Source organism: Drosophila virilis, chromosome 3 (genome assembly GCF_030788295.1).
Source record: "Drosophila virilis strain 15010-1051.87 chromosome 3, Dvir_AGI_RSII-ME, whole genome shotgun sequence".
Classification (NCBI taxonomy): Eukaryota; Metazoa; Arthropoda; class Insecta; order Diptera; family Drosophilidae; genus Drosophila; species Drosophila virilis.
In genome coordinates this window covers 13,325,260-13,347,658 of record NC_091545.1, presented here as the reverse complement: position 1 = coordinate 13,347,658, position 22,399 = coordinate 13,325,260, and the positions used below count along the sequence as shown (strand labels likewise).

Genomic DNA, 22,399 nt, shown 5'->3' with positions numbered 1-22,399 from the left:
TTCGACTCGTTGTACGTACTGCGTCCTGCGTCCTGTGTCCCGTGTCCTGTGTAGTGTGTCCTGCTCCTGGCTGACTTTGAATGGCAGTTGGCTTGTGTCGGTGCAGTGTCGCATAATGTTGTTGTTGCCATTGTTGTTGTTGTCGGTTTTGGGCTGCTGCTTTGCATACAAATAGAGGTAATCTTTAGCTCGCCCCGTCAGTTGGCCCCAGTCTGGTCGCTGGTTTGCCTTTCCTGCAGCGCTCGGCATTTGCCCCATTTCGCTGATGTTGCGCTTTTGCACTTTACACGTGGCCACTGGGCAATAGGCAATGGGCAATGGGTGTGGCCTCTGCATATGTGGGCGCTAGCTAGGCGGTTAGTTGCGAAGCTATTATGAAAATTTATTGTTTTACGTGCGAATAATTCTTGGTATATTCTGAATAGGTTTTGAGCAACTGCACAAATGAGCAGAATTCATTGGCGCAGGCAAAGAACTCTTTAATCCGTTATTCGAAAATGCAGCTGAGTCTTTAATAAATTGCCCATGACATATGCACAATCATTTTCAATTAATTATATAAACTGCAGACAAAACGTAGAGCTCATAACCCATGGCCAGAACCGGCCATCAGTTGCAGGAAGGCAGCTTCAACAATAGGCTGGAATTTTCAAAGCACGCACACACACACATGCATTAGCACTTGATTGTGGGCGTGTCGTGTGCCAAATCGATTTAAATTTAATGGTGGCATCAGCTCGCCAAATGCTGTATTTGAACAATAATTGTTCGGTTGCATTGCCTTATTGTGCTTGTGTCCTTGCATTTATTTAACAGAGTACGCAAGGATAATGGGCCTGTCATATAGAACACTACAGACTGCTGTACGAGTAAAGTATGTATTTATTAGTTAAACCCTCTGGGCAGCAGCTTCATTTCGGCTTGTCTTTTGTTAACAATTGACAATGCAAATACAGGCAATGTTGTTTGGCTCGACTCGTTTTATACAGTGATTACCATGGGGGCGTATACGTGTTAAATGCGTCTGACAAATATTTTAGCTTCAACAATATTTGCACAACGTCACTTCGTCTCTCGCACTCGATGTTAACTTTTTTGTATGTACGTGACACTGAGAGCAACGTAATCGTGGCATTATAACAAACAGATTTCAGATTTCAGTTTATTTGAGTTGAGTTTTTGCTTTTGTTTTTCATTTGCTATTCCCATTGGTCAGAGTTTTTGTTGCTGCAACGGCCGCTTTTGTGTTTGTCATATTTACGTATTTACCAAGTTGAATATTTGTATTCCCTGGAGTCGCATTACAGTCGCAAAGTTTTTAGACACATTTATTGAGCTCCAAAGAGACTGAACCAGAGACTACAACAACGGGCTCAGTGCAGAGTCCAACGTCAAGCGGCTTTTGTTTTCTTTGCCATTTGAATATTTTAAAAGGCATTATAATAATCTTAATGCATAGGCAACCTTTAAAGCATCTGTGTAGCGAAAACATTTTTCGCAAGAAATTTAGGGCAAAGTTACGGAGTGAAGGTTCTTAGATAAATAAGCTCATATCTAAGCTCTTTAGTTTTCATTGTTGTTTAAAAATTGTTAAAGTTATTAAATTACAAGGCACAATACTCAATCAGCAGACCATTTGGTTAGCCTGTGAGAATCTTTGACATAACTGACAGTCCTACTCGTCTATTTATATATATTTATAAATACTACGATAGGATAGATAAAGAAAAGTCGATCAACATTGCTTTTTTTCAACATTTTCAGACGTTCCGTTAACTAAATGACAGGGTATATGCACGAACAGAGACCCGTTACCAAACTATTTGTGGTAGTTTTTACTCTCGCTGTGATTTGAGTCCGTATAAAGAGACTCTTGTGGAAATCATGGCTAAAAAATCGAGGCTTTAGAATCGTTGATAATTGCACTTAACTGTTAAATTTTGGTACCCATTACAACGAGTGCAGTCAGTGATTGATTGAATTTGATTTGAATTGGATTACAATAATTCGCCTTCGGATGTGCCACGTTTTTTTCGCATAGCCAGAATAAAATGAAGGGAGACGCAGCGGTGGCAGAGGGTGTAGCTAAATTAGTGCGCTTTGTGTCATTAAGTTTCGCTTCACTTGGGAACCATTTGCTGGCTGCAATCAAGAGTACGCACTTAACAGCTTTCCACTCTACAACTCCCCACAAAACTGTAAACGGGGAAAAGCGCTTTTCAATTTCGAACATTTTACGCAGCTCAGTTTTTGCTTTTAACCCCTTTTGCCTTTGTGGACTTAACCAGAGTAGTCGTAGTCGCAGTCGCTGCGCCTTTTCGTTATTTTAGACGAAAAGGCCAAAAACAGTTTGGCCAAAACTTTTAAGCCCTGGACGGACCTATGCTTGCCCAAAGTACATTCAATATATATATATATATATATATGTACATTTAGACGGGCGAACGACAAGAAACACCTTAAATAGATTTTCAAACACGCAGCTTATAAATTGAGAATTTAAATAATATCGTAATTTTGAATAAAACTTTTTCAATTTGTTTAATACAACGACTCATTCCGGTTTAATGTTATATCATTTTCACTCCCTTAACATTTTCTATTCATCGCGAAAGGGAAGTCAAATTTCGATTGATTGATGGAACATGGACAGCCACAGGTGTGTACTATATAAACCTGACTTACGTCTGTATGATAAATTACTCAAATGGCCCTCAACCTCCATTTTCATTTTTCTCTGTTATTGTATTACATATCTGTCTTGTCACGCTGCGTACTGAGCTGTCAATAAGCAAATGGCCGCGATAAATCTCATGTGAAAATATCTTACAACAATTTTCTCGTATTTGGCTGGCACACAGCATGCCCAAAAGCAATTGTTTCAATGTTGTTGCAGCTTTAAATAAAACTCGTTGATATTAGTGACAGATTGTGTCCAACAGTGGCCTTACATTGTTGACATTCTGCGGCTTGTTTTTCTACTGACAATTTAATTGAATTGTTCTTTTTTTAACCAACCAACAATATGTTTCATTCGAGCTTTGTGTACATATGAAGTGCTGCGATCTAGAGCGTAAAATGGAAGTAACGAATCGAATTATTATTTAAAATACATTTCTGTGCTCGCAATCTAAATATTATAAATATATATATTACATAATTGCCAAGCTTTTTCGCAATCTCTGCCACAAAACTACAGACAGTTGATAAACTTTAGTACTCTTCTTTATATCTTGACAATAACATTCTATACAATGCCTGCTCAAAAGTCAGTAAACTTCATAAAGACCCGACATTCAGGCAAAGAAAATATCAAATAGTTGAATAAAAAATGAGAATGAAGATTGGTATCATGAATTTAATACCCTATTAAAATGTAATACATAGGAATTCGATTGTCTCACAAAGTATACAGCGGGGCTACATTTTCTTTTTCATGCTATACACGGATAAGATTCCTATAGGAATTTTTGCTAGGACATCGTGATTCCTGCCGCCCACATCTAGTTGAGAGTCTCGTATGTACATTTTGGCTAGGAGCATTGCCTGATCATAAAATATACTATGTCGCTTACATATTTAATGGCCATATTAGAATACCCTCTGCGAGGGTATACAAAATATTTTATGCTGTCGAATGAAGCGCAAAACTTTCGCGTTTATAAATCAAAAACTTTCCATTTTCTTTAGTTTTTCCGGCTGCTGCTCGGAAACTTGCGATGCCATCGGCCAGACGAGAACCATTCAAATAAATAGTAAGTAAACTTTTTCTAGCATGGCAGCTTTAGATAAAAGGGAAACTTTAAAATTCAAACTAAATAACGCAAATTGATCGAATATACGCACAGAATAGGTTCACAAGTTATTTAGAGAACTCTAGTGTAAGCAAGCTTACACATTTGTATTAAACATTTTTTAGAGCATATTTAAATTGGCTGTGCTCTATATGTTTTATCACAAATAAAATATCTGTATATCTAATGTATTTGTGCATTAGGCAACAGTTTTACATTATCATATACATATTTTTCCCACTTTTTTGTGCACCTGCACGGGTTGATAAAAATATGAATTGTTGGCACTTTGCCCAAAAGGCAGCCACAGGGCAAAAATAATAATAATAAATTACAGTTATACATTATTGTGCGACGAATAAAAAAAAAGAAGTAAAATAAATAAATTATTGCATTTAGGAAAAGTGCAAATGGTGGGTAAGTGGCAAAAACGAATGTGCTAACGGAAAAAATCACATGCACTCGCACATACAGCAACTTAATTGTGCTTAAACTATTACAAACGCTCAATTATACATAATTGTGCCTACAGCATGAATTATTTATGATTGTGTATGTGCCTGTGTGTGCGTGTGTGTGTGCCTGTGTGTGTTTCATGTCTGACTAAAATAGCAGAACTAAATATTAATAATGTCAAGGCACACAGCCACAGAATATGAGAGAGACAGAGCTGGACACATAATTGTTTTGGTAGCCTTATTAAGCGCCAAGATGTGTGTCCAGGCTCAGCACTAGAAGCCGTTCATACGGTCACGGCACAGCATGAGATTATGAATGATTATTCACTTAAATAGAAATTGCACAAAGTCGTTTCCATTTATGTCATTTAAGGCGTTGAAAATTTATTATAATATTTCATTCACATATGCTGAAAATTCAAATGGAATCTTAAACGGCGCCTGCTTGGCATCATAATGAAGAAAGCAAACTATTTTATTATTTTGGATAGATTCATTAAGAATTACACCGTAAGCAGGTGCAGCAGACACGTGCTGGCAGTGGGAAATTCCAGTTAAAAGAGAATTGCATACACTTACATTGAAATTGGTAAAAAATGATTTAATGAAATTTTTCAGAATGTCTCTTTGCTGCAATTTGTGGAACCCTTCTTTGCTTTCTACTAATTAAATTGCTTTAATTGCAAGCAAAAATACATTTCTCTGGCATTTTTTTATTGAATTTTAATACAATTAAAATTTAATTTATTTTTTTTATTACAGTTGTGAATTGTTTAATTTGACTTAAAATTGTTCTGGCTGTTAAACATATATGTTGAGCACAAAAAATGTATTTAAAAATGTTAAACAAGGGGAAAAATGCTTTATAAGCAGCCACTCAATTAACGGAAACTTTCCAGTAATTAGTTGGCTTAAAATAAAGTCTGCTTCGTGGAACCCTCCTTTTACACTTTAGCTACATTACTTTTCTCATGTGCAGCTGTCACTTTTAAAAAGTTACCATCACCTCACGCTGTTAATTTGGGGCATAATTCGTAGCTCTGTATAAAATTTAATTAAGACGCTCGAAACTTTTTCACACTTTGACACAAGCCCCAAGCATATGCGCTGGCCGTGCCACTGGCCTCGCCCGCCCCCCTTCCCAAACTGTCCCAAGCTGCGTCCCGATCTTCATGGGTCTCAGTCGGTTAGCTCCAGGGGCGTTAAGGCAACTACTTTACTTTGGCTTTGGCAAAACTTTCGCATTTGGCCAGACCGCGCTGCATAATATTGCAAACTGTGAACTGGCAGTGAGTAAAATTATGCGCCCTGCTGAGCGCTTTGTTAATTATGCTGCAGCTCCCAGTCGGTGGCGCCATCGCAAGCAACTTCTTGCTGCTACATCCTGTCATTGTTGTTGGCTTTCTTCGCTCGGCAACCGCAAAAGTTTTGTTGCACAATTTGCGCTTAAACAAAGCCAAAAACAATTTAATTGTCGCTACCAAAGCAGCCAGCTTGCTAACGCGTGGCAAATGGGGCAATCTTGATGGTGTGATAGGTTATGCAATCTGAAGTCCCAATCGAACTCTTGACACTGCCAGCAGACAATGGCCAAAAAAACCAACTAACCGGCAACAGTCGTTTGGCTGCGACCAAAAAGCACAATCTGCCTGTGTTTTTTTATTCTTTTACTTTCATTGGAAATACCAGCAAATCCACCAACTCACTCAGCAGAAAGCCTTGTGTTTTCTTACAGTCATTTTTATTTTATATCTTTTTCTTGTCGTGTGCTACATCGATGTATTTCATGGCTCGCTAATGAGCAAGGACATTAAATAACATGGCAACAGCAGCGGTATTTGATGCATGATCCTTGTATGGAACTGGACACGAATTGCAGCAATCCTGGCGACCCAAAACAAGAACCGCTTGTAATTGATTTCCCAGGCTTTGCCTAACGTTTTAATGTTTTAACAAGGACATTCTTGAGGTTCTCTATTTTTGTTAGCACTTTTCAAAAGCCTGCAACTTTGAGGCTTGCTACACGCAGACTGCGAAATAAAATTCTTTTCAAATTTAAAAATGCCTAAGAGCGTCACTTTGGCAGTGCGCCAAGGCACAAGACGTTGGTCTGGGCCCACAACTTTGTGCGCTGACAAGAGACAGCCGCAGCAGCAGCAGCAGCAGCAGTCGCCCTGCTTCAGCTAAAAGGCACTAAAAAGGCAGAAAAATGCCTGTAAGGGCGGGGGTGGCTGTTTGGCATGGGGAAAATGTTACAACTACTGAAAACTTGTTATCTTAATGGATATTTTGTACTTCGTTTGTGGTTTAAATTGACTCACTCGGCCGCTTGCTAGCTCGCTAGCTAGTTGCTTGCCTCCCGGCGCACATAGCGAAAAACTGGCAAGAAGAAAGAAAAGCTCTTCTCCCCTCTTGTTGCATTATTTGTTGAATATGTTTTCTTGCCATTCCATTTTTACTTTTCTTTTGCCAATGTAGTTGTCGTACTACCACTACATAAGGAATTCAATATTTTAGTAGTAGAAAAACCAAACCCTAAAGGTTTTTCACAAAAACTGTTGAATAAAGGCTGCTATTGAATCTGACTTAATTAAATTTTTTCTCTGTGCCACACGTCGTATACAAACTTTATGCTAATCAAGCTAAAATCCACTTATATACGAGCCTCAATTAAATAGAATCAATTATATAACTGTAATTGGATTAGTAAAAAAAACCGTTGACGCAACGTCTTGAATGTCAAACAGCGACAGTGACTACCGAAATTTAATTAATTAAACGAACATTTCGGTATGTGGGCATTACCTATTGAAAAGTTCATTTAATTTAACTTTCGCTGCTTAACAAATTCGTAGAATATTTACGCAAAGTTGAAAATCAACTTGGCTTTGTATGCGGCTAATGAAATGAAAAAGCGTGGAACGTGAAATGCTGACAAACTTTAAGAAAGTCAGGTGTGAAAATCTAGCAGTATATAATAAACAGCATACTACTTTATATGCCAAGTTAATTTCCGCCTCAATTCAGTTTGATTTCAATGTGCTTTTGCCACTTGACATAGAGTATCTCTATGCCCAGCACGAGTAGTGCAATGCCATAGCTTAAGAGCAGTATAATCAGCGCCGAGCTCACAGTGTCCATATCGACCTAAATGTAACATAAATTTAGATACATTCAAGTTTAAGTTCTGTGCAACTCACGTGTAAATCGGAGGTTTCAATTTTCTTCACACAGGGCGGTTTTCTCGAGTGCCAAACATTGAATTGATATGAGAATATGCCCGTTTCCGTAACACGTCGCAAGCTTTGCAAAAGTTTCAGGTTTATTTATAAAATATTTACTTAAGCTCTCCTTTTTTTACTCACCCGTATGAAATCACCTTACGCATGGGTGAATTCTTTTGAGTTATGCATACCGTCTTTTGTGGTGCAAACATGCTGACCTCTGTGAGATCGCAAATCTCGCGCTCGCTGAAAGTCTCGGAAATTATTTTGTAGGCAGCCGCAACATCCACGTGAAAGGCAAAACCTATATGCCAATTTATTAATACAAAAACCAAAACACACATATGCAGCTCAGCTTACGTTCATGTTTGACGCGCCGCAAGCCCGTATCGGGATCTAGCCAATTAGTGGCCGCATTCTCCTTGGCATGCGCGCCCACCTCATGGCTGTGCACAATGTCGCGATAGGATTTGGCCGCAGCGCCAGTTGGCGGTGGTTCGGCCTCCTCTTCAGCGACGACAGTTCCACCACCGCCGCTAGCTGGCGCCTCATTATCCTTGTTAGGCGGCAAGCTGGTTATTTTCTTGGCGTACAGCTCCATGGAAACAGGATCTTTTGTGTTCTGTGAGGTGCATTGAAGTATTTGGTATTATTCTGAATATGCTTGTAGCCTACCAAGAAATAGTCCCGATTGTATGCTATATCCTCGACGCCCACCTGCAGTGAGCTGTGCACCAGATCGCTCAGTGTCTTAATGGTCTTCGGTTTCTCCATCAGCAGCGTGCCCACAATACTAGCCGAGTAAAACTGATATATGCAGAAGGAGAAAAGCAGGCTGGTTATGACAATGGTGCGGCCCGAGGTGAAGCTTGTGGAGAAGCCCAAACCCTGTTGGCAAATGATGCCGACAAAGAACAGCACCGATTCCAGAAAGAGACCCTCGCGCTTGGATGATTTGCCCTTCGCCTGACGCTTATTGATGTAGTTTCTCAATCGTGCATAGGAGCGCTGCCAAAATCCGCCCTTCACTGTCAGCAGATGCAGTGAAGCCACTGACTCATCGTCCTCAAGCTGCGCTTCCAATGCCGCCGCAGCAGCCACCTCCTGCTCCTGCTCCAGCTGCTGCTGCTGCTGCTGCTGCTGCTGATGATGGTGATGATGATGCTGCGGAGCGCCGCCCTTTGGCTTGATCAGCGCTGCACCCTGCTGCGGCAGCAGTTTCCACTCAATGGTGGTCAGCAGCCAAAGAATGAATACAGTTAGAACACCGCACGCTAAGATCAGCACCCAAACATCATTCGAAAATGGCTGCAAGAACACAATGCGATCTTTTTGTGTATTTCTGGGATGCCTAAAAATAAAACACGGTCGACCGGACCAACTGCGACCGGCCGCATCGATCCACTTGTGCCGCTCCAGCCAATAGAAAATGGGCGCACCGCCAATGTCCGTCTCGTTGCGTATGAGCGCTCCAATCATGCCATCGAAACGGCCATTCTTCAAGTAGCCCCAGGTGGAGGTGCGCGACAACACAAACGTCCAGTTGAACATGTCCCGCACGGCCATCAGCAGATTAAAATTGAAGCGGTTCATTGTATCGATATGCGACGACACCGTGTGCGTTAGATAGTAGAGGAGAGTGCCCGTCATGTTCTTGTTGGTCACCTGCCAATGGTAGCCAGTTTAGAGTTCGTGTACGCCAAACACGCCCCTACCATCAATACCTACCACAACCATGCAACGGACCTGAGCGTGCTGCATGTTGAGGCGTCGCAGCAGCGTGGATGTTGTCCGAAACCAATTGTGTAGTTGCAGTCCGTCCGTCAAAGTGAAGCTGCCTATTTCCGTTATATTGACATTTCCGCCATAAATACGGCCGGGACTCCTGAGAATCGAAACGGGAGACCCTTTTCATATTTCTATATTTATCATGAGAGTCTGTAGGGCTGCAAGCACTAGAAAATTTGTTGATTGTCCTAGTTTGTGTTTAGTTTATGAACCATGTCTTACATATCCAGGATTAGATTTTGTCATATATTTTTAAAGTTGTAATGCAACAATTTTAATTTTAATCTAATCGCCCATTTGTGATGAAAATATTGCAAGCATTACATATTTTCTTACACAAGATATGGGCTAAATTTCATATCCATTGGCAACTATAAAAAAAAATGCTATTATTAGTTCCGACGTTATTTACATGAAGCTTGATCCCCCATAAACGATTTTTATTGTTAAGCCAAGCATTTTCGAAAAAGGAAATGCTTTGTTGGAGTTTCAGTTTGGCTCATAGTAAGAATTATTTTTGAGATCCGGGCTGAGATCAAAACTGGTTTGCAGCCTTGTTAGCTATTAATGTATTTCGATTGCTAACCCATTTAGAGTGATATTATCAACTGCAAGTCGTTTTTATATGTTAAAAAATAGATCAAATACGGCAACATTTTGTGGATAAACTCGTGGTTAAAAGTAACACGAAGTGACCTAATCGAATAAGTATGTTATTCAAACCCATTCTTGACTCATTCAATTCTCAAACATCTCGTTAGCACTCACTGTCAATAGCAACAAGTCAATGGCAAATACCTCTGACAGCTGTCCCTAGCAGAGGGATAAAATCTCCAAGTGCTACATACCAGACATCGTACAGTGAATAGCTGGCATCTTGGGTCGTTCTCTTTGCCAGCGTTAGCTCGCTGTTCATGTAGAAGTTCAGGGTCTCCATTAAGCTCTCAATGGGCTGCAGTTCATCCGTATCCGTGTCTGTGTCCGTATCCGTCAGATGCAGCTGCTGTTCCGCTCGCATGACGCCCGCACTTACGTGCAGCGCATAATCCTCAATCAATAGCCAGTGATATTTATCGTTGTAGAGCATCTTGGCTGAAGCCTTGCAAATAGTTGCAGCTGGAGCACTCAATATGCATAAGGGCATGCTGCCGCCTGCCCGTGCCACTTACCATCTCCAGGAAACGACGACTTAGCATGCCACATGCCAAATCCACGACCACAATCTGCCGCAGTGCCTCCACCTTCAGCACGCTGTCCAACCATTCGGCGCTGCTCGCTGCCGTGCTGAGACCTGTACCCGATCCGGCCCCCGGCCTGCCACGTGGCATGCCCCTGCCCGGCTTGGCTCGCACCTGACGCAGCACATCCAACATCACAATCCGCACAAAGGGTCTGTGCTGCACGTTGTCCTGGTAGAGGCTACCAATGAGCTGCGCATTCTTGGCATCGAACGCCTCCTGCAGTTGGCTCAGCTTGGCGCGACTGGCGCGCACATTGCCCGTGTCATTGTTGGCGGGATTGCGGCAGCTGAAGTAAGTTAACCTCGGTATTTGTTTGTGCCGCTCCGCGAACTCCAGCATCAGCCGGCTCTGCAGTAGTGCCGTCTTACGTGGCTCTAACTCCGCTGCCAGTAATCCTGCCAGCAGGCTGACTAATAGTAACACTGTTGTGCAGCCAACCATGACTTCAAATGGCGCTTTGATTGCCGTCGAGCGGCTTTATAAGAAGTTGCCTCCAACTGCTCAATTATGGATCAATGTCGGGGACATTGCGTGCAACTGTCAAAACTCTGAAGCGATGAATTGGTAGCCATAAATCGGCCAATGGAATTTCACTTTTCTTGTCAGCTGACACAATTATTATTCAATTTCAATCAATTAGCTTTCATAATTCACAAGCCATGACCCCCGCACCCGACCGCATACATTTGCATTTGCCTATAAATATGCATGTGGATGGCCATGTGAATGCGTATGAATGTCTTTTCCCTTGCGAAATATTCGTATGGATAATCTGTGTACGTGTGTGTATGTGGTGTTTTTGTGCTTGTCCTATGGGTATTCATTTGGTTTTGCTGTGCGCCCATGTCACAAATTTTGACAGTTTGTCACTTTAATTGAATTTCTATGCAAAGGTCTCGGAGAAGTTTATAGTAGCACAGACATTTTTTTTTTTGATTTTTTGAAAAGTTACATAGCTTCTGTTAAAGACGTGACAGCTGAAATTTGTAAGAATTTACAAGAGATTCTTAAATTAGAGACTAAAAAATATACTGATATATATCTAATAATATGTTTGACCACAAACATTTGCCATTCTATATTATTTTTAATGACACTGTGCCATCCTAAACAAGCTCGTAATTGGGAAACAGCTAAATAAGAAATGCATAATTTAGAGAAAACTGGAAACACGCGCAGGTCTCTAATTGCTGACCTAAAATCATATTAAACTTTATGTTTCTTGTGGCAGTTTTCGTATTTCCTGACTTTTAATATTTTGCTGTTGTCATTATTTAATTCGGTTTTTGTGTTCAAGCTTAAAGCAACGCAAGACGGCAACCGGCAATGTCCACGGACTTGGCCACAAAGTCATATTTCCTTATTATCTGCGCGGGGCCATCCTCGAAATACCTAAGACGAAAAAAAAAACGAAATGGAATTATTAATGGCACTGTCCATTTGCTGCTAAGTGGCGCAAATTACATTTTTGTTTATTTTACTTGAGGTTTTACGCTGTTGTCTTATTTTTTATTTATTTATGTTTTTTTTTTTAACTTTATCAAGTTGACTTCTTGACCTTAAGGCGTCGTTGCTGCTGCTGCTGCCTGTTTTTTATATACATATATATATATATACATTTTTGTGTTTAAATTTTATTTCGTTTAGTCCCAAAGCGTATTTTGTATGGCTTTTGGCGTTCGTTGAAATCCTTAATTGTTCTTGGCAGCAAACGGAGCGCGAAGACTTTGCGTTTGCCAAGCGCGTCGAAGCGCAGCGCTTTAATGGCTCCACAATGCTTCAATACCTTTTTGTCGTTATTTATTGGCCCCACAGCGTGCATGTGAGCAGCAGCGCTCATACGGGGCGTATGCGTAATATTCAGCTTGTAATCGGATTTGAAGTCTTTTTGCCGCAACTACTACAAAGTTGAGTGTAGCCCAAAAAGTTTTTGGCAACTTAGTGTTGATGCAATTAGAAAATACTTGCATATGTATGAGGAGATCCCACTGAGGGTTTTGCTTTGTCTTTAAAGAGCATGCACTTACAGCAAATAACTGTTGCCAAATTGTCACTAATGAGTGGTAAAGTGCACATTTGCAAGTGCAACGAGCAGTGAGGCCATAAAAAAAAATAGAAATAAAAAAGGAAAAGATTGCAACAACAAACGGCAATTTCCACAAAAAACTTGCCCAGCATGAAAACTTTTCATGAAAGCAAGTAGTTTTCTTCTTTTTTTTTCCACCGCTTCCATCTCACTCTCTCGCACTTTGCGTGCCCGGCATATTGGCCCCATGAAGTGTCAACGGCAGTTGCAACTGTCGCCGCTTTTGGGCTTGCTTTATGAGACCCTCCCCTTGACTGTAGCTAAAAGTCAGGCCAAGTGCAGAACTAAACCACAACAAAGGCGTGCAAAAGCGCAAAATGAACAAGCCCAAGCTGAAAAGCAGCGGCACAAAGTAAACCAGCTGGGGTTGGCGGCAACGTGGGACTTGTTGGTGGCTTAAAGTGCCAAACGACATTTGCATGCAAATGATGCAGCAGGCAGCCAAGTGGCAACTAGCAAGTGGCAACTGAACCAACTCCCAATACTCGTAGAGGTACTGCAATTGCCCGGACGTGTAGCGTATTGGCCCAACCAGATGAACTTGCTTCGTGGCTAATGAGATCAGCATGCAAATGACCAGCGGCAGCTGCAGCCGGCCAAGACTAAGAGCTAAGAGTGCGGCACTCAATAAGCCAGGAAATTGCAATGAAAGTAAGCCATTACAGCTGCACATTATACAGTTTACATTATGGCCCGTAAGTGAGTTACTCGCATTCATCAGCATCAGGCCGCCATAATATGACAAGCAACATTAATCAGCTCACGGCTCACAGATCACAACTCACTTGCAACACGTAAACGCTAAAGGCCAAATGTACTTTGTGCTACCTCTGATGATGATTTCAATTTATGTTTTTTTTTTTACTGAAATTTTCATTGCTCAACCAGAAAGCCCGAAGAGACTACAGACTGAACACGGCCAATGGTAATTTTTCCAGCTGAGCTGCTCTGACACAAGACCCACTCAAGCCCGCAGCTAAATTTCAGCTTTATAATGTTGCACGTTTTATGCATACCTACATGGGTCAAATGGAACAGTGTGCTTACTCATCTCACTGAGAAAGGCGAAAGGACTCTGGACATGTGCACGTCAATCAGCCTCAAACACCACAAAGCAAATATCCTAATCGAGAGCTAAGTCATGAGGACCAGTCTCTGAGCTTAACAACTTGAAGCCAGGATTGGATATTTCTTGACATGGCTTATAATAATTTCTAGTTTATAATAATTTCCAGTTAACAGAACAAATGCGTGCACAATTGTTTCACGCTTTTTCCACACTTACCAAAATCGAGGAATCACGTATTTTTTAACTTCTTATGCAGGGCTTTGAAATTAAATCCTAGCATGCAAGACTTCAACTACTAACTAGTATTTACTTAGTAAATAAAATGAAAATGTGTCCTAGCTCTTACTGCTTGCCTTGATCACCAATTAGGCTGTTAGTCAGTCAGTCAGTGCTAATAGTTTGATAAATAGAGATTATGAGAGATTTCTCTTAACATTTTTTGATTCTCTTTAAGATTTTATTTTGAGAATGCTGTTTGTGGATTGAAAGTGAGTGGGGGTATCTAAGCCAACTTTGTAATGAAAGGCATTTGAAGCAAGAATTTTCACTTTCTTTGTACAAATTTTACTTTCGCTTTTATTTTATTTATGTTATTTTTTTTTGTGCATTTATAAACTCGACTGTCATGTGGCATTTTTCATCATTACGCAGATGCCGCAAGTTGACAAATTTTCGTGACATTTTCTTATGCTTGTCGCTCCGACAGTGTCAGCAAACAAAAAGAGGAAGCTGAGGAGGGCTGTACCCTCGCTTCTATCCTTGAAACAAATTTGCATCTTTCAGGATATTCTGGTTAAGTAAAAGCGCAGCTGACTGACAGTTGTAGTCAAATGGAACCGAAAGAAAAATGTTTATTTTTATAGTCCTTGCGGCGTAACAGCTCTCAGTTAGTTGCCACTGAAAAGGAGAAACATTAACATTAACATTAAAATTATACAAAATATACATAAACTAGCGGGTATTCCACGGTCTTGCCCGTGTTACGTATAAAAAATATATAAATATTCTCTCAAAGATCATTGAGAACCTAAAAACAAGAATAATGTCGATGCCATATTGATCTACATACCAAGCCACTAACAAAGAGCCAAGCATCGTGCAAATCTAATAAGATTTAAACGAGTTATTGGGGTGGGAAATTTCGACCTATATTCATATAAGATATTTGGAGGTACCATTTTTACTCAAATTTTTACCAAAAATAATGTGGCCTGATTTAAAAGCAAAATTGATTTAGAGGCAAAAAAACAATAAAAAACTGTTGAGTTTTGACTGAGTTATGGTATGGGACATTTTGACCAATAACTATATAGAATATTTGAGAGTATCTTATTTACATGGATTTTGACCAAGAGAAATGTTGCCCGATTTTGATGCCAAATGAATCTATATATCTGTGGTGTGAACATATATATATATACGTATTAACACATCTATGTAAGCAGGTTAATATTCATAATTATATATACGAATATTTGCTTGTATGTATGTATGTGCATATATGTATTTGTATGTATGTGAGTATGTATGTATGTGGGTAAACATAAACTGCGCTGCAAATTAAAAAGAACCGACTTCATCAAATGCCTTACTACGCGATTCTCATTAATTCAAGTAAGCCCCAAATATTTTAACCATAGAAGAGGCGGCGGCTTCTACTATGGAGTAGACGGAGGCTCTAGGAGCAAACGGCTTTAACTTACGACGAGGCGGCGGCTTCGACTATTAAGGAGGAGACGGCTTCAACTATGGAGAAGGCGGTGGCACTAACTATAGAGGAGGAGACGGCGTCAACTTTGGAATAGGTTGTGGCATTAACTAAGGGGGAGGAAGCAGCTTAAACTATAGAGGAGGAGACGCCTCGTCTGCTTTAATAACAAATGAGGAAACGGTGGCTTGGACCGTAAAAAAAAAAGACGCCTGCAAATAAAGGAAGGTGGTGGCTTTGAATATAGAGGACAACGCGGCTTGGACTCTGGTGGAGGAAACGGCTACCTTAAAAATGAATGAGGAGGCGGTAGCTTTAATAAAGCAGGAGCTGGCAGTGGCTTCGACATATGTATACATTTATGTATGTATATATATCTGTATGTATGCGCGTATTTATAAACGCACTTATGTGTGCATCATGCGTATGGCCAAGTTTAACTTCCGAAGCAATATAAATTTTCAAATTAATTTTAAATATTGCCCTACTATTACCAAGAATTCAAGTAAGCCCTGCAGGTTTTCATGCTTTGAATGTTATATTAAGCAGTTCTTTTGGCAATCTAATAAAGTTATCCCTGACTCTTATTCACATTAACTAATCGACTCTCAACTTCTTAATTTTTCAGTGATATTTTATATGAAATTTAGACCTTCCCTTACCAAAATATGAAAATAAACGAGTTCCTTGAGAATTTATGGGTAAGTGCATATTTATATTACATGTTTTAATATGTAAAAAAACATATATCCAAATCTTCACACTGATTATGTCTTAAAAATAAGGCAAAGATAACTTTTAAAAAAATTCAAATTGAATGCAGTTAATAATATATTTATAAAGTATAAGTTTATTTATCTTTAATTTATTGTAACCATTCCTTTAGTTAATTTATGGTTAAAGCAAATTTTCAGCTTTTCTTATCCCTGTCTACCACAGTCACGCCGACCATTTAGTTCTTTACAACTCAAGTCATAACTTAAATACCATAAAATAAATCGCAGTCCAATCTTTTTGCCATTTTCCCATGCCCTGACGCCTCTCTTTGCAGCCATTTGGCAGCTCAGTAAAAGTTGCGACGTCAACTGAAAAGTCGCGCTGAGTGCATTTTGTTGATTTATAATAAAAATAATGTTAAAAACATATTACAATATAATGAATGCGCGCAACGGGGTAGCTGTGCAACGCCAGATATAAAACAAGTAATAACTTTGTAGACCACTGCAACCGACTGCATTATACCCTGCTCTCCTCAGCAGAACAACTTAAAATCTTCTTTATTTTTGAGTTGGTGGCTCTTGAAAATCAATTGCATTAGAAAATATAGCATCCATATAAACTTTTGACTCTCTAGCATCCATAGCGTCGAAATGTTCGCTTATGCGGACAGACGGGTGCACTGCAAAATGGTTATACTCTTTTATTGTTTATGAACAGTGTATATAAGAAGCCAAATATGAGGGGCGAGAAAGCACAGCAAAAGGCGCCGTAAACAACTTTCGAGTGAAATAATAAAATGCGTTTTTTATGCATTTCTCTTGGTCCAGAGAAAGCGAACTGCAAACCTAACGCTTCATGTCGCGCTCCTTTGTACAATGCGTGCTATATAATAGTTTACCCTGCTCCCCGGCCGTCCCACCTGGCTGCATGCTTGCCATTATTAAGGCAAGCTGTCGTGACGTCCTTGCAACTTTGCAGCATATTTCAATGCTGTGGCAAAAATGTGCAAAACTTTCGCCCACTGCACTCAAGCAACGGTAACAATAATAACAAGAGCAACAGCGGCAAAGAGTTACTATAGCTAAAGAATAACACGAATAACCTGCATATGAAACGCACACAAAAAGTAAGCGTGGCCGTAAAAGCAGCCACAAACTTTCACCCCGCAATTTTGACACCTGAACCATTTGCCGCGATGACAACGTACCTCGGCATGTTAATCCGGCCTTCAGAGCGGCAGCAGCTTGCCAACAGCAGCCGCAGTCAAAAGTGCAACAAAAGTGCCAAAAACAATCAAGAAAATAAACAAAAACCAAAAATGAAACAAGAAACTGAAGATGTTTGCGTTATGCGCAGGTCAGCATGGCGTATGAGCAATGGGATGCAGCTTACAGCTTAAATAAATCATTTTTATACCCTGGACCCATTGAAATGGTTTAAAGGGTATGCTTGTCATGTTATAATATGTGTAGCAGGCAGGGGATGCATCTCCGACCGCATAAAGTATATATATTCTTGGTGAGGATTAATAGCTGGGTCGATATAGCCATGTCCGTCTCGCTGCCCGTCTGTCCGTATATATGGAGGCGTCGATCACAGCGCCAGAGCTAAAGACTTGAAATTTAAGGCAACATTTTCAGCATGTTGTCTTTTTGATTACGTACGAATATTCATTTAAATTTAATATTTCACGGTAAGATTTAGGGCGAAAAATTTCATTCAGATCGGTTAAGAAACACAGAAGATATTAAAGAAAACGTATGGTTATATTGGCAAGCCCAAACATTTTTTGTTTACATGTGCACACATACACACACATGCATACGCAAAAATATAATTGCTATTGCGATTGTATCGTATACCATGCACTGTGTATGTGCTGCTACTTTAGTTCTGTTTTTTTTTGTTGATTTATCGAAAATGAATTCTTGTTATGGTTGTGGGGTATGCGACGGTGGCAAGGTTGAATAGAGTTCCAAGCTCGACTCTGAAACGGGAACTAGTTTTTTTTTAATTTTTTTTTTTATTAATTTTTGTTGAATGCTAAAGTTAAAGAAGTGCATTAAGTTTTAGTAGGAGTAGGTTCAGGGTATCTGCTACTCGGGCACTCCAGAATATAGCACCATTGTATCTGAAGCATAGTTGGTTAGCGAAAGCAATTATTGTTTACTATTAACATGATTAAAATTAAGAAAATTATATTAATATTGTGCTCAGGAATACCAAAGGAGCGTGTTTCATTGTTCATTATGGTGCTTCATCCGGAATAATGTAAGTTTGCAGCCTTTCCGTGAAGTCTGGCTGCTCATATTTTGTGCAGTAATTCTCATTTCTTATGCACTGCCTGTTCGCATGGACTACTGATTTTAATATCTCATGATTTGGCTCTTCCTTTTTGCTCTTTTTGCCCTTTACTTGTCTCCTGCTTTCGGCTGCCTACTTGCAACTTTCTATTTTGGGCGTAGAAAACTTTATATTTCTATATAAACTTCAAATTTAATATTGCTTTTCTTCATCTTCATCTTTGCTGTATCATTTTGTTTTACAAAAGAATTTGTAATGCTTGCCTGGTTAACAAACGCAACATTTTTTCATATTTCTCATTTTGCCTAATTTTTGCGCTGCATAAAAAGTCTTTAATCAAACCTTTGCGTACTATATTTTTTTATGGCTACAGATGTAGCTGGCTTTCACTAGACGGTCTTCAATCAAAAGCTACGTAGCATATGTAACGCTGAATTGTTATGGAAATCCATAAATAAAAGCGCACAGACACATGTTTACTTGCTCATCAATTTGGCTCGCAAGACGGCAGCCACTTGTAAACGACAGACATACGGTGAGAGAGATAGAGATAGAGAGAGAGAAAAAATACAATCCGACTAACAGTCAAACGTCGGACGCGAACATTTGTTAATCTTGGCACCGAGCGATGACAATAATTCACGACACGTACCTGCAATAAAGTCGGGCGCCAGGCGCAGTGTGCATATAACTGAGGCAGGTGAAAAAAGGGGAAGCCAACTCTAAGCTAACTTAGAAATCTACTAAGCTACTAATTTAACCCAAGAACAGACAAAATGACAAATACTAAGCTTTGTCTTTCTAAGAAGGGACGTAAAAAAATTTAGTTTAATTTTCTGTTGCCTACTTTTATGCGCTTGATGAAAAGTTGTGGCAGCTTAAACTTAGAGCTTCTGGCACATACTAGAGAACTTCATTTTTGAAGTTGAATCTAAAATCAGTAGCTAAGAATTCTTGTGCAATCCACCAAAAGATTGTAATGTGAAATACACAAAGGCATCACAATTCATGAGCTGCCTATTTTTGGGTCACTCAAACCCCAAATTTCTGGTGCCTGTTTATAGAACTCCGCCCGCCCGCGACAAATGTGCGTGTCCTGTGCTCATACAAATTTCCCCCGCGTGCTTTGTGTTGACATTTTGGCTAGATTAAGTTATAAACAAATACGAGTAGTAATGAAGTGTTTGTTTGACTACACCAAGTCTCCCCTGCCACCAAAAAAAAAAAAAAAACAAACAAAAAAAGAAACGTCCACAACTTTTATTGTGTGAAGCTGTTTATGGCACAGTGAGGACACGCAACTCAAATTAAGTCATGAAAATCGTTGATAGAGTATGGGGCAGCATTTAATGAAACCAAAACGACAATGCGGACAATGGGCTGCAATCTTTTTGAGGCAGCTGTGTAAATCCCCGAAACATCTGTCTGCATCTCATTTGCATAATTTGTCAAAACAAAACATAATACACAACGTAATACAAAGTGCTGTTGCGTAAGTGTATATAACATAGTCAGGGCACACATGGCGTATGCGTATTCTTGCAACACTCTGTTCACAATACAACGATAAGCACACACACACTCTCACATGCACGCACGAAGTGCAAAGAATGTTGCCTTTTTTGCGACAAGCACAAAATACATGCAAATCGAATACGAAAAAGAAGTTACAAAATAAATGCGAGAAAACGATAAACGCCTGTAGGACACGGCAAACAAGAATTGAGCTTTGGGGCTTAGGAGGTGGAGTGGGACTTGTTTCGGGGGCCACAAGAAACAAGCAAATCCCACTAATACCCAAAACCAAATGGATGCCGTTTGTTGCCAAATCCGCCCTTTATGCTAAAATCAAACAATAATAAAAAGCAAACCAGCAGGGAATGAAATTGGTCTAGAAGCTTGGTTTAGATGCGGGGCATGGGAATCAAAAGAGTTCCCATTTTATGGTTATTGCCAAATGTTAGGTTATGCTTTATGGCAAAATGCGGCAAGCATATCCTCATAAAGGATAGGATAGGATTTCATGAATTTTCCTGTATATTTCCTTTAATTAAGTGCGAGATCAATAAAAGTGTTCTCAATGCATTTTATCCACGTTTAATTACAATTCCATCAACGCTTGCTTTGACTTGATGACAATTACCATCAACTGTAGCGCACTTGATGACCGCACCCACATGCACACACACACACACACACTTACATACACACGTATATCTTACTCAACGTCAAAGGGAATCTCTACACAACAGCGAACTTTGGGGTGAAAAATAAACTCGCTGCATCAACCGACAATCGCATTTATTTTTATTGACATTTGTTGCCCACCCCTTGCCCTTTTCAAGCCAAAGCGAGCGGCAAAAAACCACTAACCAGCAGCAGAAAAAAAAAACCAGTAGGAAAAAGAATGTCCAACCAAGTCGAACGATTTACGTGAGGAGACCGCGGCGGCCATTTAATGCCAAACCATTTCCACCTCGTCCCAAAGAAGAAACGGAAAAGCTCGCCATGCACGAAGAAAATGCCATTTTCCGGATGGCCATAATGAATACGTTAAAGTTTATTGCAGCACGCGGAGGGAAATGAAAATACCAAAAGGTGCGCCCAGCTATGCCCGAACTGTTGTGTTGAATTATTTGCCAAATGCTGGGCGAAAACTTTTGGAAGTAACTGTCAATCGCAGGCAGATCAAAATACAAAGTGCAAAGCGCCTCTTGAATAAAAACTGGCACCCAAATTATGTGCCGCAAAGTAGAATGGCTTTTACCGATGATATAATTGGACATTCTTGATATAATTTATCTCATCATTAAAATCCAATTAGCATTAAAGATAAGCTGCAAACGGAAAGTAATGGAAATTCAACCTATAAATATTCCCCGAGCAGCTGCGTCCGTTGCTCTGAAAAACCCCCAAATTAAGCCACTCGGCAGTTCCCAAAAATAGCTTCACACAAAAATAGGTGCAAAGCTCAAAAGTTAAACCAATTGCCAAAAGCTCAATTTAAATCGAGCCGAAAAGTTGAAGTTGCTTAACACAATTGGCCCACGGGGCAATGACTTCTATGCCAATGGGCTAGACAATTAAAAGTCCAAGAAATAAAAAAGTCTGCAAATAATTAAACTACATAGAATTTCAAACGACGTATACGTACATATAAATAACTACAGATATCTATGCAATTTGTATAGTTGTATCTACAAGTTTCCGTCCATCGTGGCCATTGGCAAATATTTTATACCTGCTCGAACCCCAATTGCTGCAATGGCAAATAATAAAATGCTTCTCCAAATGTAAATAACAATGAGAAACTAGCTGGAGACAGTTCAACGAGAAAAGCGGCAGAGAACAAGGCCAGCCAACACATTTGTTGTTCTTCTGTTTAGTATACCCTATACACGGAGAATTTATCGAAACGGGTATACTAATAGGGGCACCTTACCGAAACTTAATCAAACAAGCTCATAACATCCGAATTTTCGACTCGGTTAGTTGATACCTTTCTCCGTCTGTCCACAAACCTGTCTCCTAGCTATAAGGCTTTTATGAGGGAAGAGCTCCATGTTCTGTTGGAGGCTGTACATATATTAAAGTGGCTCGGATCGAATCTTATCTAACATATATCGTAAATAAATACAATACGAACAATTGGCTAAAAACTGAATGAATAAAAAACATTGTTGGTTTCATAAGTACCCTTTGTACTTAGCAAAAACTTATCAACATCTGTTTACCATATCTTATATCCATTTTTTAATTATCTCGACAAACTGTTAGATGAATATAAAGGTACTTGGCCACCACCCACTGTACTATTTGCAGGGTATCTATTTATTAAGCAACTCCAACCGTAGCGCTCTTACTTGTCATGGGGCTCAGGCCAACAAATTTGCACAAATTGCTGGGAATCCATGACAGTTGTTGCTGCGGGCCGTTTTGCTGGCCCATTGAACATTTCGGAAATTGGAAATTTCGCACTTGATGATGGTCCACAAATTGGCCCACAA

General features: G+C 39.9%; 1 protein-coding gene across 1 annotated transcript; it reads right to left on the bottom strand.

The window, feature by feature from the left end:
• Window positions 1-6,552: 6,552 nt before the first annotated feature.
• Ir64a (Ionotropic receptor 64a) lies at window positions 6,553-10,897 on the bottom strand. Its single transcript, XM_002047338.3, has 8 exons — window positions 10,434-10,897; window positions 10,113-10,363; window positions 9,205-9,361; window positions 8,152-9,141; window positions 7,837-8,098; window positions 7,618-7,780; window positions 7,453-7,555; window positions 6,553-7,399 (listed from the first exon to the last, which is right to left on the bottom strand). Exons 1-8 carry the CDS (start codon window positions 10,842-10,844, stop codon window positions 7,271-7,273), a joined length of 2,466 nt encoding a protein of 821 aa, XP_002047374.2. The 5' UTR covers window positions 10,845-10,897; the 3' UTR covers window positions 6,553-7,270.
• Between the last annotated feature and the right edge of the window lie 11,502 nt (window positions 10,898-22,399).